We start from the raw sequence: 20,194 nt of genomic DNA, 5'->3' as shown, positions 1-20,194 counted from the left end.
GGTTCTTTCTCCCTCCTTTACCTCTGCTCCCCACTTTGTTAAAGCTTTCAGTTTCTTTCCCCGAGGTTTCTTTAATTCTGCTCTCCATTTTATTTAAGGGGCAGTATCTGAATAGATGCCCATGTTCATGGCATTTGCAGCATCTGAAAGGAACATGCTCATAGTCCACCGCTTGCACCCATACTTCATCATATACTTCTAGAATTATTTCATCTGGTAGAGCTCCAAAAAGGTCCATCTCTATGCATATTCGGGCAAAAGGAGGTATATTTTCCTCGCATTGTGGCCTCTGATATTTTTTTTAAATGCCCTAATTTATTGCCTATGGCTTTTAATGATTCTGGTTGCCAATAATTTAGAGGTAGGGAATAGTGCCTTATCCATACTAGCACCGAAGTGAATGTCTCATGCTCCGGGACAAAATTCGTCACCCATGGCCGCATATAGAGGCCTACAGCAGCATAGAAGTATGGTCCTCCTTCAAACACCCTGTCTTTATCCTCTATGTTTGTAAAAACTACAGTGAAGAAACCCTTGGATCCAAGGTGTAGATCTATATCTCCCTTAGGTTTCCAATGATTCTTTATCCAAGCATGTAAAGCCTTCTCCGTTGTCCATAACCCCATGGATTTACATATCACTACATAAGTCGCCATATGCTCCCTATGCACCTATAGCGCTGGATCACTTAACACCACTCGGGGCGTGATGGTTGCCCCAGGCTTACATGGTCCAATCAGATTACTGGGGTCAAGTTTCTGATTATCTCCTCCTATTCACTTCTCTCGTCTGACTTCTTCCTGCATATCTGCCTGCCCCTGTGAACTTTTGTTTTCCTGTTTCCCTCTTCCTAAAACCCCAGTTTCAACTTCCAGTGGTTACTTGAATAGATTGGAGACTGCCTAACTATAGGAGGGAGTGGAACTCCCCCCCTCTTGCCTCTCCATGGTGCCCAACACTGTTCTCCTGCTGCAAACCCTAGTTCTGTGTGTTTTTCTTTAGCTCGGAATCGCTCTCGCCTTATCTTCTTTATTTGTCCCAGATAACACTTCTCTTTTCATGTTCTCAAGCATTTTCTGTATTATTTTTAATGTCATTTAACATTTCTAAAAACAACTTGAAGAATAATTATAAACAGAAATTTGGTGGCATGGACAACTTAAGCGACATATTTAGCAGTTTGGCTAGATATAACATCCACCAAATTTGGAACTACAATTAAAATTGCAGCTAAACTCTAATAAAGTTCCATATTACCAGAATTAACAGATTTAATGACTTTTTCTTATAGAAAAAGGTGATTAGTGACTAATAACTTTAAGAGAACATCCAAAAGACTCTAATGAGCTGGACAAAGCTATAAATAACAGATTCATGCAAGTATTTAAGTGAAAGTAAACTAAAAAGAAAAGAAGCCTAATTTAGCAGCAAATTTCTTTATAAGCAAAATTGGTTGAGGAATTATAAAAGTGTGTTGTAGCGGTGTTCAAATTGGGTTGAATTGAGGTTGCTGGTGTGAATGGTGAGTTTATCAGGAATCAAAGATTGTTGAAGGTGATGGTAAACAAATTGTTTTATTTTGTAAAAGGATTTGGCATTCATGTTTGTAGTTTGAAAATGGATGAAAGATGAATCATTGATGCTAAGCAAGTTGTAGCTTGCAAATCAAGGGTTGTAGCTCCTTTTAGTAGTTGTTGGTAAATTTTAAGGGGTTGGATCTCCTTTAGTTATAGCTGATAAATCAGAGAGTAGTAGCTTCTTGTTGGTTGTAGCCAAAGAGTTTTGTAACAAGTTGTAGCTTGCCTTGTGAATGAATTGAAGAAAAAATTGAAAAATTTGTGCGTTCCTTTGTGTTACTTACATTATTTCTTGTCATGCTCATATGAATTAATTACTAAAGTATTTTATGGTGTCTTGACATCCTTGCACAAGTGAAGTAAAGTATAAAATTCCCACAATATTGATTCACCTCCTCTCAGTATTGTCCTGGTTTCTAACAGATTCAATGTAAACAAACCAGTGACTAGATTTGTAAATGCGTTGATGTATTAATTAATTTTAAATATAGTTTCTTGTCTAAATAAACTAACGTGAAGATGGTTTTGTATTTAGTTCATTATGTGTAAAAACAAGGGTTTTATTAGTCCCTGCCATCTGGCAATGGCCAGGGACTATAGTAATCGGAACGGATGAACTTAACATTAATTGAGCTGCTTGCTACTGCCATTTGATCGAGTATAATGAAAATTTTTGGATGAATAGTCATTTACGGTCTTATTTGGCCACTTCCCGAGGCCAGAGGCGGAAAGCATATATTATCTTGGGTTTCTGTTAGTCATTTTTTGGACCTGTTAGACTAATGTTAGACTAATGCTAACATTAGTTTCCCAATGTAAAATTCTTGCCAGCTAGCTCTTGGGTACATCCTTATTCCAGTACATCCCGGTGTGACTAATGGGCTTTCTTACCCTCTTGCCACCTGTTATCCCGCTGTGACTAATGGGCTTTCTTGCCCTCTTGCCACCTGTTGTCACGTGTTGCTGCTTATTCTCTGCTTATTCTCTAAAGTTGCCACCTGTTGCTACTGTGTCTACTGTAGCGTTGTTGCATGTCACTGTTGTTCCTCCTTTCCATTTCCATTACTATGGCAAGTTGGCAAGTTCACAGGATCTGTGTCCCCTGATGAGGTTCCAGGATCTATCTGAGCTTCCAATTCCTGCAAAATTATCAATATTCTAAGACAACTGCTCAGCCTGAGTTCTGTTCAAGTCCTCCAACTGCTCCGCCTGAGTTCTACTGAGTCCTCCCTCTGCTCCTTTCCATTAATCTTGGGAAAGCTTCCCTTATTTTCTGGATGGAAAATCTTTGATGGGACACCATCTATAGCATCTGCGATTTCCAATCCGAAAACAGTGTCTTCAAGGATTTCTGTCAGGTATTTAATTGAAGATTGCTGTCAGGTATTTTGCATTTCGTTTAACTTGAATTAAACATGGGTTCAATATTCAATGGGAAAATGCTGTAACTTTGGGAAAAAAATTAAGCACTCACCGTATCTTGACAACGCGCTGAAAAATCCAATGTTTCCCTTACTGTCATTTCACCGAGGTGCAAGTCATAAGCACAAATTCATTTAATGAGTGCCCATTGTAGGTTACAGCTCCAGTGACCTGTAAAAGGAAAAATATATAATTTTTCTGTAAGAAGTAGAGTCACATATGAAAACTTGTCAAATATTGATGCACTAAAATATAGACAGTGAAAAAATTGGGCACATTTGAGAGTAAAAAACAATGTCGAATTTCTTAAGCCATATATTTAAAACTTGGATGGAATTTCTTACAATATTATTTTACTAGAATAGATCCTAAACTTACTGTGAGATCACGATCAGGATTCCCAGCTAGAGTTGTTTGCAATGTAGTTTTTCCAGCAACGGTTCAATGATGTTTCATGAGAATGGAGATTGTCTCTGAAACGGCTGAGCTGTCTAGGAATAAAGGGCATATGAAAAACTTACCTAGAAGGCTTGATGATGACACTGATATCATGGATGATTGTTAGAGTCATCCTCTTTGACAGCAAGATCTTCGGCAAGATCTTCATGTAGTTAAGAAATCCCTGAACAATAACACCATATCTTATGCGGTCAAATGTCAAGTTGTCAATATCAATCTTACCTCATGTCAATAGGATGTTTAATCTTAAACAGTTGCCATTAGAGAGTCCTAGATCTCTCTGCTCTTCTCTGAAGGCATAGAATTTGTTGTCCCGGATCTCGCTGATGTTCTTTGAAAGCACTATGTACACCTGCTTAGGCTTGAGCCTCCACTCTTTGCACGGTGACACTCGCCACTAACAGCGCAAAGAAAGCCATTCACTTAAGCCATTCAAAGAAGCTGTTCACTCACTTCACATATAAGCCGTTCACAGCATCACCTACCTACTCCCAAGTCATTAACTGCACGAAGCCGTTCAAATAAGCCATTAACTCAAGTGGTTCACCCACTACACACAGAAAGTGGTTCACCCGCTGCGCACAGAAGCCATTCATTCACTGCATGAATTGTGCCATTGGGATTTTCCATTGGGACTTGGATGAACCCAGAACAGGAAGAAGAGGAAGATATATCAGTAGATGGGAATTGTGCCATTGGGATTTACATGAACGGATGCACAGTAATAATAAGAGAAAATGGTGAGCGAGCGACGAGGCAGATCGATCATGGCGCGCATATGAGTCAATTAAATGAATGTGAACGATGGTTTGAACGATGGTTTACATGATGGTTTAAGTGAGTGTAGATCTTAGGGTGTAGGTAAGGTGACACTTGGTATCCATACGGTAGCATAAAGTCCAACTGCGGTGACTTTTATATATTTATATATTTTAATTGTCATATTATTTTATTTAATAGTTTTTTATATAACTTTTAATTATTCGTTTTTTCTTTTTATTACTAGCCTGTTTATTACCACGTCCAGTATTGTTCTCTTCTTTCTTTTTGGAATACATATTTCTGCAAAACCAAGAATCGAGGTTAGCATTTACAAATTGAACGCTTTTATCTGTTGTGCTTGAATGGGCTTCTGGTGGCTCTGATGTGTCTATGCTTAATTGTACTTGTCAATGGCTCTGGTGATGATTCAAGATGAAGGTTTGAAGGGAATCAAAATGCTTCAATCCCTTCAAGTGTTTTTGCCTCAAGAAAAGATACCGCTGATGCAAGAAAATCGATCTGGAATTTGAGAATTCTGTATGCACTACCATCTTCCCTCATTGTTTTTGTGCTTGACATTCTTAGATACCCAGGCCCCAGCTGATCAAGATTTCACGGCATGATTAGAAAACAAGCTTTAAGCAATAGCATTTGACCAAGTCTATGCATATACAAAGGCGGTTGAAGAATCATAGGGCGCACTAGCACTTTGTCCAGCACCCTTTATTATTATATAGATATCCATAACCTACTTAGCAAGTGGTTGTTGATTCGATTCATACCCAATGGACTCAGTTGATCTTGACCCAGTTGGCCTAGAAGTAGCAGGGGTTTCCCAATTTGGTTTCAAGCATCGTCAGATTCATTCAGGGTGGGTATTTTTCATTCTTACTGGAACCTTTTCAATTCCATTTAATTTTTTCAGAACATCAATCAGGGTTTTCCTCTAATATTGAAGGTTTTTGAGGTTGATTTGTAATGCAGAGAGCAGTTGAAGAGGCAGCTAAGGAAGCCAGTTTTAAAAATTTGGCAGCTTTCATCTATGTTGCAATTCTTCCCCTTAGTAAGAGTCACTTTTCATTTTCATATTTAAGTGGCAGCTTATCAGAAAGCCTTTGGGGTTTTCTTGTTTATTGATTGGGGTTTTCTTGTATTTTTAAAGTTAAGATGATATCGAAGAGCCAACCGAGATTGCTTCTTCGTACTCTTGTAATGTGTGTGCAGTTCTCACCGAAATTTTGGTAACTAAAAATCCAACCCTCTTTATGGCGCACGAAATCATAAAAAAATATTAGTAACGGAAATTGTTGTTCATAGAAATTCTCACGACCATGCAAAATCATAAAAATGGTTGTAGTGGAAATTTCTGTTCATGGAAATTCTCATAGCTTAATTGTTCGTAAACAAAATTTCTTGGGAAGCAAAGCTGGTAAGTTTAGCACAAATGGTGCAATCGCTCAATCTCTGTAATAGAAAAGCACAAGCCATTGGTAAGCAACCCTGGTGAGTTCGCCAACGCTAGTATTTGCATAAATCTGAATCCTATTGTCTGCTTGCATTAGATATGAGCCTGGAGTGAACTGTATATATTAGCTAATCGGGTGAATTGGGTGTATTAACTAATTTCATTGAGGCATTGATAGTTTTCTGGAGTGAACTGTGTATTATGTGTATTAGCTAATCTCAAAGTAGATAGTTTTCTGGAGTGAATTGTGTATTAGCAAATATGTTTTAAACATGACTAACCATGGCAAAATTAGTTAGCAGTTGATTCACTTATCTCCCGCTCTTCACTGTATTCTTGAAGTTGGGAAAAACAAGTTAAATTAATAGCTTTTGGTCAACAGGAAGGGTTTTAAAAATTTAATACATTATCGGCCAGTGTCTGAATTTCTTGTGGCAGAGATTACTTAATAGATCTCTTAATTTAAGCGTCAGTGCTTCCAAATTAGGGAAAATTTAGCTGGATTCTGATCCAGTTATTTCCAATCTTTTCACAATGTTTTGAAAACAGAGAAAGCCAAGTACATTTAATAGTTTTTTGTTGGTGAAAGGGGTTTAAAGGAATATCTGGCCAGTATTTTGATGAACATAGTGGCAGAAATTAGCTGACAAGTGACAAGATTTGTGCACATTTCAACTTTTGGAGTTATTTGGTCTTAATTTACTTTATTGATGTCTGGTTGAGGCTGCAATATTAATTATATGTTTGTATGGTGGATGTCAGGATTATGTACCAACTGTTTTTGATAACTTCAGTGCAAATGTTGTGGTGGATGGCAACACAGTGAACCTTGGCCTGTGGGATACAGCAGGTACTAATGGTGGAATCAGACTTCTTTTGCAAGATTTGCTTGTTCGTGGGTTGTCTCTGTTTAAAGACATTCTATATTTCATGTTAAACTGTAGGATACATTTTTTTTCCCTAGATGTGTTTTCTTGGGTTTAAAGTTCTTAAACAGTCATTTTCTGTGCATTGCTAGTTATTGCAAAGAGTAACCATTCTAGGAGTTTAGATTTTAGGTTTTTTCTGGAACAGGTCAAGAGGACTACAATAGATTAAGACCTCTGAGCTACAGGGGAGCAGATGTTTTTATTCTGGCATTTTCTCTTATTAGCAAGCCAAGCTATGAGAATATTACCAAAAAGGTTTGTTTTATGTGGATTGTGCTTTATGCAATCTTATTTCCTCTTTGGGTTCTGTTTGAAATAACTTCTGAGAAGACACATTTTTTCCACCCAAACAAATATAATATCTTGAAAGTTTGATGTGAGGATGTCTTGTTTACTAGAATGGTTGTCTAACATCAGTTTCACAATGGCTGTGCAGTGGCTTCCTGAACGGAGGCATTTTGCACCCGGTGTTCCAATAGTTATCGTTGGAACTAAACTAGGTAAACGATCCTTTCCTTTGTTACATATTTTTAATTCAAAACATTTCCAAGCTAGAAAAATGTTTCCAGAAGGTTTTTCTTGCTTACTAAAGTAAGTGTTTGAATCCACATTTTCCATTCTTATAAAATGCATTAACATTTACACCAAATGACAAGCAGATGTGCATAAATTGATATCCTATAAGTTAGACTAGTAATATATTAACTAGAACATCTCAGCTTTATGATTTCTGTGTCATTGTATATTGTATTCCGAATAGCTGGGCTTTATGAATTCTGTGGAAATGTATATTGTATTCAGAACTTCTCAACTTTATGATTTCTGAAAGCTTATAAAATCTGTATTAGTTTACGTGCATGATAAAGTACTCAATGCTTGGTGCATCAGAAAGATGTTACAGCTTCTCCTGGGTTTTTATGGCTTGCTCAATAAAGTCCTTGCTTTGCAATTTGGGATCTCTGTGCTTGTCATCGCCTGCCCAGCGCTAGCAACATTGGCATCAACCATTTCAGCTAAGCCCTCAGGACTTATTTTATTCTGGTAACAGGGAAAGCTTAAATTTAATGTTTTTTGGTGGGCAGAAAGGGTTTTAACTTCTAAGGTATTTTTTGGCTGGAATTGAATTAATTTTGAAACAAAATTATATTGCAAAATTTAAATTGTAGGCTTTATCAAGTCAGGGAAAAATTAGTTAGCAGTTGATTCACTTATCTCCTGCTCTTCACTGTATTCTTGAAGTTGGGCAAAACAAGTTAAATTAATAGCTTTTGGTCAACAGGAAGGGTTTTAAATATTTAATACATTATCGGCCAGTGTCTGAATTTCTTGTGGCAGAGATTACTTAATAGATCTCTTAATTTAAGCGTCAGTGCTTCCAAATCAAGGAAAATTTAGCTGGATTCTGATCCAGTTATTTCCAATCTTTAGGTAAGCTTGGGCATTGCCCAGAGAGTTCACAAAGATTTGTGGAAACACTATAAAATAAATCAAAGGTTATGGAGTAATCCTTGTAGTATATTAAACACATATAACCACAGCTTAGCCATTTTATGTAAATTCTGCTTTCCATCTATAGAACCCTATGCCTATGCACAATGGAGTTATGGGTATGTATCTTCCCCTCATTACTTCCACTCTTTCCCTTTATAAATTGCCATATCGCTGACTGTCATATCCTTTCTTCTATGCAACGAGAAGTTCAACCCTGTCACATTCAATTGCCAAAACCTCACTTGCAATCTAACACCAAGATTTTATTTGAGATTTGCCTCTGATGTCAGATACATCACTTAATTTACGATTTACTTTTCTCGTCACATACATCATTTCATATGCCATCTGCCTCCGATGTCAGATAGATCACTTAATTGCACCGATTTCTCACTTAACTGCACCGATTGCATATCAAATTCCGCACCTTCCACCTTGCAACATTGAAATGGTAAGTTCCTATACAAACATCCATTACCCATTGTCTTTCAATCTTTTCAAATGATTACCTCTTTCTTCCAGTAAAATATTCTCAAAAACTCAGTTCCATTCACACTTAAAACCAGCCTGCAAACACGTTGAACTCTTTTATAAATTGGCAAAACCAATGCCTAATTTCTCGCCTACAAAACAAAACTACCTTCTGCACCTACATATTGACATACATCTCTCTGCTTCACATAACATGGAATCCATTAGCATAAGCCAACTTACTCAACTGGCAGCATTGTTTCTCTTAGCACTTGTTCTCATGACTCTTCTGATTATGGACATCGTAAAAGTAGAAGCACAAAGAAAAAAGAAACCAAGAAACAACCACTAACAATAACATCTTGAACGAGGAGCATAGGAATCTACGGCAAGTACTCGGCTATTAGACTATCTAGAGGAGCATACAAATCTACAACAAGTACTTGGCTATTAGACTATCCATCTACTGCTTCTGCCTCTACAGCATCCTTGCCAGGGAATAGAAATAAGTGGCTTTTGGGTTCAATTCTTTTCCTTCTTCTGGGTATGGTTTTGCACAATGATTATGGAGTATATTTGAGTTACAGCTCACATTTTTGAGGAGAGATTGTCAAAATTCTGAATCTCAGGCCTATTTTTGCATTATTTTACGCGCTGTCTTAATTCCCGTCTTCCTTCTCTGTTACAGGTATTATTGTTATGCTGCTTATTGTAGTGCTCCTGGTCATTATGCTGGTGGTTATACTTATTATGCTTTTTTTATGCTTGGCCTACCCTTTATGGATGAAGCTGCTGGAAATAATGCTCACTTCACTGGTGCTTCTTTTCATTATCCTGGTTAGACTTGTGCTTATGGGGCTGCTTGAAATCATGTTTATGCTTGAACTACTACTTCCGGTGAAACCATTAGTGCTTATGGTTGTGCTGGTTATGTTGCTTGTCCTGGAAATACTTTTGCTACAAGCCATTAGGCTGGGACGACTTTTGCTGCTGAGAATGCTGGGAATTATGCTGGGAATTCTTATGCTACCGGTTCCACTGTTTATGCTGGGAATCCCGTGTAAACTTATGATGTTGGGACTGCTACTCTTGGTACTCCTGAACAAACTGATGCTGCTTAGAATTCCCTTTCAACTTATGCTCATTGGAATTAGATTGAAATTCTTATGCAGGAACTGCTCCGGGAACTGCTTAGAATAAGGTGCCAGTTTCGCTGCTTATGCTTACAGCTCACATTTTTTAGGAGAGATTGTCAAAATTCTGAATCTCAGGCCTATTTTGGCATTATTTTACGCGTTGTCTTAATTCCCGTCTTCCTTCTCTGTTACAGGTATTATTGTTATGCTGCTTATTGTAGTGCTCCTGGTCATTGTGCTAGTGGTTATACTTATTATGCTTTTTTTATGCTTGGCCTGCCCTTTATGAATGAAGCTGCTGGAAATCATGCTCGCTTCACTGGTGCTTCTTTTCATTATCCTGGTTAGACTTGTGCTTATGGGGCTGCTTGAAATCATGTTTATGCTTGAACTACTACTTCCGGTGAAACCACTAGTGCTTATGGTTGTGCTAGTTATGTTGCTTGTCCTGGAATACTTTTGCTGCAAGCCATTAGGCTGGGACGACTTTTGCTGCTGAGAATGCTGCGAATTATGCAGGGAATTCTTAGGCTGCCGGTTCCACTGTTTATGCTGGGAATCCCGTGTAAACTTATGATGCTGGGATTGCTACTCTTGGTACTCCTGAACAAACTGGTGCTGCTTAGAATTCCCTTTCAACTTATGCTCATTGGAATTAGATTGAAATTCTTATGCAGGAACTGCTCCGGGAACTACTTAGAATAAGGTGCCAATTTCACTGCTTATGCTTAGACTGGTTATGTTGGGAATGAGAATTATGGGAATGAAGCTGCTTCTGCTGGCGAAACTGCTCGTCCTACTACACAGTCACATGATGGAATGTTACACGTATGGATGTGTTTTCTTGACGGTAGGGACTTGCTGCGATGCAGCCCTCCTTATTTAACTTAGTTTTTGACTAATAATTCTAAATATAAAAATGTTAAATGAGTAGCTGGTGCCCCTTCCTGCGACTTATCCAAGCTACGGGGTATCCCATGACCTCAGATAACACCTACAAGCTGCGAAGGTCACAAGCCCATTAGATGTCATTTAATAAACAAACAATAGAGACAATTAATTAATGCTAATAAATGTTCAAATGTAAACAAACCAATTACTATATTTGTAAATTTGTTAGTGTAATACTTAGTTGAGTAGTTAGGATAGTCATCCATTATAAACCTTATTATATAATTTGATACAAAACACTGCGTAGGCCATTGACTAGTCAACCTATACATCGGGCCCACGGAGCTTTCCAATTGCGGGGTATACCTTGACGTCACAATATAGTTGTGAAGGGCATAAGCCGTGAATGTTATTTAACATTGAATTATATTCCACAAAAGCTGTTACGGAAGGTTGTATTTAACATAAATATCAAATGATAAATGGAAGTGGTATATATATATCCAGCTAGCTAAAAGGATCAAGCAATATGTGAATAATTATAAAAGGGGCAAACTCATGACAATATTAAACCACAAATGAAAGTGGTTTATATATCTATTGTAAAAAGATCATGCAGCAATAATAATAATAATAATAATAATCCAATTTTAATGTCATGACTAAGCTAGACACCAAATTGGTGTATGAGACCCCCTTGTTTGTAGGACAAGAGACCCACCTCCATGCAACGATTTCCTATACTAATGTAAAATGCATATGTGAAGGGAATTGTATTTTCCTTCAGACACATTACCCTCTACACATTTTGCTTCCACACATTCAAGTGTTGCATTTAGCTTAGTTTCTGATGTGGCTATTTAAGGAACAAGCGACAGTGAATTAATTTATGCCAATTAATGTTCGAATATAAAGAAACCAATGCCTATATTTGTAAATATGTTGATGTATTACTTAATTTTAATGATAATTTGTTGTCCAGATAAAAGAACGTGATAGTGGATCTGTATTTAGCTAATTATATGCAAAAACAAGAATTGCATTTAACTTAGTTTCTAATGAATAATTTTGGATATAAAATTGTTAAATGAAACTGGTTTCCCTTCCCGCGGCTCGTCCAAGTTACGGGGTATCCCATGACCTTAGAAAACGCAGAAAATGCACAAAGGCCACAAGCCCGTTGGCTATCATTTAACGAAAAGGTGGCAGAGACAATTAATTCACTCCAATTAGCATTCAAATGCATACAAAACGATGATTGCATTTGTAAATGTGTTGACGTATTAATTAATTTTAATAATAATTTGTTGTCCACATAAAAGAACGCAAAGTTGGGTTTGTACCATACAAAACACTGTGTAGATCATTGACTAGTCATCCCATACATTGGGCCCACGGGGAATTCTAATGGGCGATTCCTATTTCCAACCCCATAAAAAAGTTATTGCGTCTGACATGCGCCCTCGATAGCCCTATATAACACGCAGTTTTTTTTTCTCTAGTCATCACCGCCCGCGTGTTATATCTGGCTATCAAGGGCGCATGTCAGGGCGCAATAACTTTTCTATGGGGTTGGAAATAGAAATCGTCATTCCAATGGCGGGGTATACATTGACATCACAAAAAAGCCATGAAGGTTGTATGTCATTTAACATTGATTTATATTCAACAAAAATCACTGCGAAACGCTGTTATTTAACGTAAATAGTAAACCATAAAGAAAGTTACATATATATATATATATATATATATATATATATATATATATATGAAAATAATTATAAAAAGTAAATATTTATGACAAAGATGTGGATCACAATTATATAAAAAATATGAAATACGTTTGTATATATAAAGCTTTATAATCCTTATATTTAAAAGGTTGAATTTCCTATACTAATTTAAAGGGTAAGCTTTAGTTGCTTTGCAACTATTTCCCTTGTCTTTAATATACTTATATATTTTTTATTATTTTATATCATATTGTCATATTTTGAATAATATATTTTTTATAATTTTGTTTTTATTTTATTAATTTTCGTCAAAATGAGGGATTATAATATTTAATTTATTATTGATCATTAATTAATTATTTTAAAATTATAATATGATTATTTAGGTAAACAATTTATTATTATTATTATAATAAATGCAATTAAATAAACAATCTAGAATATTATTATTGAGTGATCATATAGTTTTACAATGTTAAATATCATAAGTTTTTACTATTTACTATAAATTACTCAAATAAGTGCAATCTAATTGGAAAAGAACCCACACTAGAAACAAATGAAGACCTACATAGCAGACTTCTTATATATGTGCTCTCCAACCGAGGGTTTGAGCGATAAAGTTCTCTCTTTCAAGCTATTAATGAGAAGAGCAAGGAGAGGGGTCCCATCCCCCTCCTATCTAAACATTACTATAGGCAATGCATGTACCAATTTTTTAGGTGACAACATTAGTGAGATTCGGTATGGTGTGAGACGAGGGGTTAGTGGTCGATCCCAAGGACCTACTCTGGAACTGTTAGCCAACACGATTTAATCTTCCATTAGATCCAACCAATGGCTATCCATGGCAGCAAAGGATCCAAAATTTGAGATCAAATCCAACGAAATAAGAAAATACATTCAATACATGCAAGATCACACCATAATTGGGAAATTCCCAGGGTTTTGGCTGATAGAGAAATCTCTTATCACTTGGATCCAAAATAAATGGGAGCCAAAGGGGAAAATTGAGCTGAAGTTCATTGCAAAGGATTTATCATTGTTATTTTTGCAAATCTAGAGGATCACACATAAATATTTGATGGAGACCCATATTTTTTCATCTCAATCGAGCTCTGCCTCCACTTTCAAATGGAAAGGTTTAGTCCAAACAAAGAAAACTACATGGAAAATCCAATATGGATCTACTTATTCTCCCTTCGAAGGGAATTATGGGATGATGAAACCCTCAAGGGCATTGTAAATATGTTGGGACATTATGCTAAGGCTTCAAAGGTTACTAGAGGAGGAAAATACACCTCATATGCCCAGATATGTGTATGCATGGATATCTCTAAGCCTCTCCCAACCTCCATTGACATATATCATTAGGTTTAACTATGGAAGAAACCATTGGACTATGAACATAATCCTCCAATGCCAGAGGTATCACGAATCTAGGAAACCCTTTAGAGATTTCCCCCCACTTCAACCCGTTCTCCCTTAAAGATAGGACCCTCATGAAGAAAAATAAGGATTAATTTAGCCAAACTCTAAAAGGAAACATTTTCACTCCTTGAACATGGAATATCTGAATCCATGGGTTGCTACAAAAAATGGCTTCAACACCTTGGACAACACTAAGACATGAGATGCACGGAAAGGGCCAAAGGAGGATTTAGGAGATTCATTAAAAGCATGTATCAAGCGACCTAAAGAAGACTCCACAAAGTAACCACAATCATCCACATCTCAAAACAAACCAACATAAGATCATGCCACGGAAAATGAAATTATAATTACAGAAGTGTTTAAACAAGAGGGATCAAAAGGAGTAGAGGAAATGCACCTGGAATTCCTTGATCTATAGTCAATTGCAGCCAAATGGAAGGGAATGGACATTTCACCTATTCTAAAGCACCATATTCAAATTCTTAAATGAGCAATGCTTAAGGCCAAGATCCAACCAACTTCTATAGAAGTGCGTACTTCCCCCTCCTCTAGTCTAGGAATCAATTTGCAAAAATATAAGGAGAAACCCAAACTAGCTAAATAAGAAAGGCATAGAGGTCGGTGAGAAATGAGTAGATCCTACAAGAACTAGGAGAAATGTTAATAAAGTTTGGAAAAATAACTTTGATGATGGAGGTGTTTACATCCACCAATGCTCCTTCTATATGAAAATAATATCTTTGAACCAAAGAGGCCTCAACTACAAAGCCAAACAATGGCTTCTCAAAAAAAAAATCAATCTAGATCAACTCGACATTATGATGTTCCAAGAAAGTAATTGTAGAAATGAAATAATATCCGATCATATTAAATCCAAAGGAAGTTCAGCTAATGGAATTTTGGGCATCTCCTAAAATCCTAACAACTTGTTATAGAGCTATGGGCTCATTATGGGCTCATTAGAGGAAGGTTTCATATCCAACATATATAGTACACATGTACCAGGAGAAAAAAAATGGATTATTAAGCATGTTAATCGGTCTTCATTACCTTACGGTTGAGCTCCCATGGATAGATATAGGGGATTTCAACTTGATTAAATACCTAGATGAAAAACAAGGTGGTATAAGATGCTTCATCCATGATTGAGAACCTTTCAAGGAAGTAATATAAATTTTAATTTAGTGGATCTTAGAAACAATCAATAGTTTACAACTGATAGTACATTGCCATTGAACTCCAATCTCATTTGGGTAACTCGAATTCTCTACATGCATGAGTTAATTTAGGCTGGTTGATCAGTTAATTGGATGATCACTCAGTGTGAAAAAACTTACACACCCTTGTCACTCAATGTGAAAAAAGTTACACACCCTTAACTAGATCTCCACTAGTTCTACTAACAGCGAGAACTAGTTACATTGACAATAACTCAAATTAACTGAAATATATTGCTTCAAATTAGCAATCAATCATGTAGAATTGAACTCAAGTGTCTCCAAATCGAATTTACTGAGTTAACTGAGTGACAAGAGCCATGCCACCTCAATTAACTACCTCCAAGTATTATGTAGAAATTGAAATTGATATTTCTCCTAATTTAATCAAGGCAAAATTAAATAAAAAATTTCTTGTTGCATTTTCAACATCACACTCTCTCTTCAGGTATCAACTTCACTTTTATTAGCAATATCCACACATGTTCTTCTATTATCACCCATAAGTTTCATTTTTCTTTCCACTTGTTCAAATATTTTTCATTTTTATTTACATAGTTGCCATTCTTCCACTACTACCCACATGTCATTCATTAGCTTTAGCTTACACTTTGTTTATACTCTTGAAGTTTCTTTTGTGAATATAAGATAAAGGGTATTCAAAATGCATTTCCTTTTTCCATCCTTACCACAAATAATAATAAAATATCTAACAGGTTTGAATGTATTTGGTAAGAAACCCACTTTGTGAGCTTAAAAATGCATTTAAATATATGGAAAATCCGCGCGCAATGTGAAAGCATGACAAAAAGCCATTTTCAAAATGAAATGCAAATAAACATTTAGAGTTTAGCTAAAAATAAATGGTCAAAAGTGCCAAAATTGATGCATTTTGATGATCCTTTATCCTACACCTCTGCTCCCTTCAGATTATCTATAAAGAAATTCATATCATGTTTATTGGTCTTCCTTTGAACATCATGTGTGTTTATATTTTTTTGTGTTTTTTAAAAGCTTCACTTTCAAGTGCACTAACTTCTTTTCTTAAAATATTATTTGTGTCAAAACCATGTGTGATTTTAATCAAAATTCCACATTAACTCTATCATGCTCAAATAGCGGATTGTTCTTTGTATTTATTTGGATGCAATTGTACTTTTTGATACTTATGTTAATCTTTTTATGGAATTCATGTGCTCAACTTTATACTAAATTTGTATCACATGCTCAGCTTTATAATAAATATTTGTTCAGATAACACTTCTCTTTTCATGTTCTCGAGCATTTGTTTATTATTTTTAATGTCATTTAACATTTCTAAAAACAACTGGGAAAATTAATTAAACACAATACTTACTCTTTTTTATATATATGATAACTATATTTATTTAGTTAATTTTTAAATATTTATATATAAAAAAAATATTTAAATATACACTTTTTACAATTTATTAAATATTTATTTATAAAAATAATATTAAAATAGAATTGTATATTTTAAATTATATTAAAATATAAAAAATTATTTACAATATTTTATAAACCACACTTTTACTATATCTTTTAAACCACACTTTTACTAAAATCCCTTGATTATCTTCATTTTGCAACCATGTTCAGAACCATACGTTCATGTTAAAAAAAATTCATTATTATGCAATCAGTACCATTTCAAAACCATATATTCATTTTAAAAACATCATGCAACTAATAAAGATACAACAGAGATGTACAGAGAACAGTTATTACAAATAAATTATGCACAACAAAGCCGCTGCCAAATTACACAAACAATGAGGACTAGTCGTCGCCAAATTACCATGGAACATGACGATACTGCGTTTAGGAATCGTTTCCTTTCTCTTTTGTGTTGAAATTATATATACATGATATTTTGAATGGATGACAAAAATATTTTTCCGAAGGAAAAGAAAACAATCTTTACATGATAGAGCATGCATGGGGATTTTCATCGCTGAACATAGTGGATGACTTGTCGTCTACAATGGTAGAGAAGGGAGCAGTTTGATAGTAGCCATGGCTGCTCCCATTGTAACCATGCTTATAGTAATTGTAAGTTGAGGAACCTGCAAGCATATGGTTTGTATGTTGACGATAGTAATGGGCAGTGAAAGGATGGTATTCGTTGTTATAAGGATGAGGCCAAATCTCTGCCTTCTTCCCGGTCCTCCTCACACACTTCAGAATCTTCTTCGCCTCCACGTAGCCACTCACTATGACTTTCTGCATCGCCATGTCAATTTCTATTGTGTCTACACCTGCATTTAATAATAACAGGTCAGTGCAGATTATGTTAATAAATGATTTTTAGACCACTGTCACCAATACATGGCAGACTGTGATAAAAAATAAAACAGACAGAGAAGATAATCTATTAGAGAGGCCATTGCAGCATACCTTCTAGCTTAGAAAGAGCCTTGCGAATCTTGTTTTCGCAGCCACTGCAGCACATGTGTACTTTCATCTCCACAATCTGCATTGATTCCAAATAATCTTTTGGTTATTAAAAAAATAAAAAAATACACAACGGTAGACATCTCAGAAGAATAAAAGAAGAAAAAACTCTGACTTGCTGCATGAGGTTAAAAAACCCTTAAGCGATAGGGTGATAATAAGAGTACAAACTTCCAACCAATATACCGATTAATGCTAATATTTAATATATGATGAGCTTTAAGAGAAAGAAGAAAAAATACGCTATTTTGTTCTAGTTTCAAGGGATAGTTTAATTGCTACAGTTCCATTATTAAGTATTTTGTTAATTGTGAGGTCACAATGTAAAATTTCCTTTAAGTCTTTGGGATTCGACTTGACAAGTACTTTGTCAATTAGGAGGTCACTGGATCAAATCTCCTAGATGCCTTTGGGATTAGGCCTGACCAGATAAGCCAACTGGTGGATCTCTTCGAGTGGATCTGCCCAAATTATTACCTGTAGATGTAGATGCCACTCAGTGACCATAAACCACAGTTGGAAAAACACTATCTTGTCCATAAAAAATATGATTAAATAATTTTAATAAAAAAACGCTGGGCCATTGGGTAATGAGGTAATAATGAAATAAGATTTGGGCTTTTGGCTGATGAGGTAACGATGTGATAAGAAAATAAATTCCAAATTAGCATGAAGGAATGATGTTCACTTAAGAAGATAAATTCCAAATTGCATGAAGGATTGATGGATACATTTGATATCTAAGACTTGATGAGATTTAGAAAGATTTGAAGATTTTCTCTAACTTTCTTTGAAGATGCTTTATGTTTCACATATGATATTGAAAAAATTTCAAAACCTAGAGAGTTCAAAAATAAAGACTCTTTAGATAAACAACAAAAGGGATTATTGAATATTAACACCAACATTAAATGTAGGCATTAACATCTTCTCATTTAAATTAGATTATTTTGCTAACAGCATTAAGTTTCCAATTTTCAAGTACATATCTGAACGATTTGGAGGATAGTTCTTAAGTCCAAATTTAAGTTTATAGCAAAAATTGATAAAAGGAGAAAGAAAATCCATTCCGACAATTTCAATTAAAATTTATATATTAAAATTCACTTGTATATTTAGTCAAAATTCATCTATATTTCTAATAATTCATTAATATAAAAATTAATATATTTCTGTAATTTTATTAAGTGAGCTTAGATTTGACACAGTTAAATTTGGTAAGTATGTTTACCTTATTTTTTAATAATTTATTTAATAAAAATTATATACTTATGTAATTTTTAATTTATTTTTTATTTGATATAGTTTAACTTGGCAAGTATGTTTCAATCAGAAATTATAAATATTAAATACTATTTTGTATATTTTATCTAATAAAAATTATATACTTTGTAATTTTTAATTTATTTTTTATTTGATATAGTTTAACTTGGCAAGTATGTTTTAATCAGAAGTTTTTATTTAATCTAATGAATAAAATATAAAAACACGAAGTTAATAATTATTTCCACAAACAATCGGCAAACGATTTTCATTAAATAAATAAAATATAAAAATAATAATCTAATTATAAATTTACAACATAGCATATAAATACTACTTTATTTTCTTCCTATAAATAAAATGTAAAAACAATAAACCAATCATAAACTTATAAACTCACCATAAATAATGATACCAAAACTTATGATACCCAAACGACATTCATATGAAACTCGGATAACAAATTTGACACATAAACCGTCAAAATAGCACCGGGAAGGGTGCAGACTATACAAATTTATATAGTGACTGACTCCATTGAAACAAAACCAAACTAGAATCCTCCTGTCATAAAGAACGAATTGAATTTTACCCTTAATTCGGCCGAATCGATCGACTTAGCAAATTTTCCAGTTTTTTTCTTTCTTTCTTTCTTAAATCTATTGGGCCGAATTTGTTAACTATTTATAGAACCATCTTATCGACTATTTATAGAACCATCCTATCAAAAACATTTTTAATAGTATCGATGGAAACTTTCAGATTTTCAGAAAGAAAAAAAGCAAAAAAGACAGAAAGGTAAAATATATACCGTCATTGCGCCGTATTCTCGAGCTCCCTTCTGCGCGCCCAAATTCTCCTTGCTGACCAGATTTCACAACGAAAGACAGTAGAGGCGCTCAAGCAAATCGAACAGAAGAAAATTCAATTCAGATAGCAGATTCAGAAGAAGAATAATGGCAAATCGTTCGTTGTTGGGTTGATAATGAGAGCTGTGAGTGAGCTTTATAGTTTTGCAGGGTGGAACGTGAAGGTGAGTGGAAGGCGCCAAGGGCGGATGAACGTGTGAGGAAGGGAGCATAAACAGACCACCGTGTCGAGCCAGCGGGCTTCCATTGACGTCGGTGACTCTGTGTGCATGTGACGTTTCATAACTCCACGCCGTCAACGGTTCCTTCCTCGCAATACCTATGTAACGTTAAACCAATCATTCTGCGCCACTTGCCCTGTCTGGATTCTGTCAATTATTATTAAAATGTTTTATTGGCCCATTTCCGTTTCTGACTTCCCCAAGTTCACGTTGACAAACAATTTTGATTTGTATATTACGTGGTGTACAATGCGAGGAAGGAATCGTACGAAAACAGATGTAACACGCAACGTCTAAAATATCATAATCTAACTGTAATGTTCCGGCCTATTGCTACTTGGTCAACTGTCAAAGTTAATTTTACGCGGAAACACTCCTG

General features: G+C 35.2%; 1 protein-coding gene and 1 long non-coding RNA gene across 2 annotated transcripts; one reads left to right on the top strand and one right to left on the bottom strand.

Annotated features, from left to right (window-relative positions):
• Nucleotides 1-2,855: 2,855 nt before the first annotated feature.
• LOC149149748 (uncharacterized) lies at nucleotides 2,856-7,121 on the top strand. Its single transcript, XR_016263410.1, has 4 exons — nucleotides 2,856-2,935; nucleotides 6,448-6,535; nucleotides 6,760-6,869; nucleotides 7,051-7,121. It is a non-coding gene; the product is annotated as an uncharacterized LOC149149748 (long non-coding RNA).
• Nucleotides 7,122-16,760: 9,639 nt separating this feature from the next.
• On the bottom strand, nucleotides 16,761-19,720 carry LOC149149747 (heavy metal-associated isoprenylated plant protein 29-like). The gene is made up of 3 exons (XM_089440628.1): nucleotides 19,537-19,720; nucleotides 17,406-17,481; nucleotides 16,761-17,266 (listed from the first exon to the last, which is right to left on the bottom strand). The coding sequence occupies exons 1-3, from the start codon at nucleotides 19,540-19,542 to the stop codon at nucleotides 16,929-16,931; spliced, it is 420 nt and encodes a 139-aa protein (XP_089296754.1). The 5' UTR covers nucleotides 19,543-19,720; the 3' UTR covers nucleotides 16,761-16,928.
• Between the last annotated feature and the right edge of the window lie 474 nt (nucleotides 19,721-20,194).

The sequence above is a fragment of the Pinus tabuliformis genome, chromosome 9, assembly GCF_031772625.1.
Source record: "Pinus tabuliformis cultivar Carrire ecotype Pingquan chromosome 9, CPIR1, whole genome shotgun sequence".
NCBI classification, from domain to species: Eukaryota; Viridiplantae; Streptophyta; class Pinopsida; order Pinales; family Pinaceae; genus Pinus; species Pinus tabuliformis.
The sequence above is the reverse complement of the archived record's forward strand: the minus strand, read 5'-3'. Positions and strand labels throughout refer to the sequence as shown.

Bases quoted from the DNA above. Each gene is read 5' to 3' on its own strand.
- LOC149149747 (XM_089440628.1), bottom strand. The intron at 17,267-17,405 runs GTATGCTGCAAT...TATTAAATGCAG, and splicing joins GGCTCTTTCTAAGCTAGAAG to GTGTAGACACAATAGAAATT.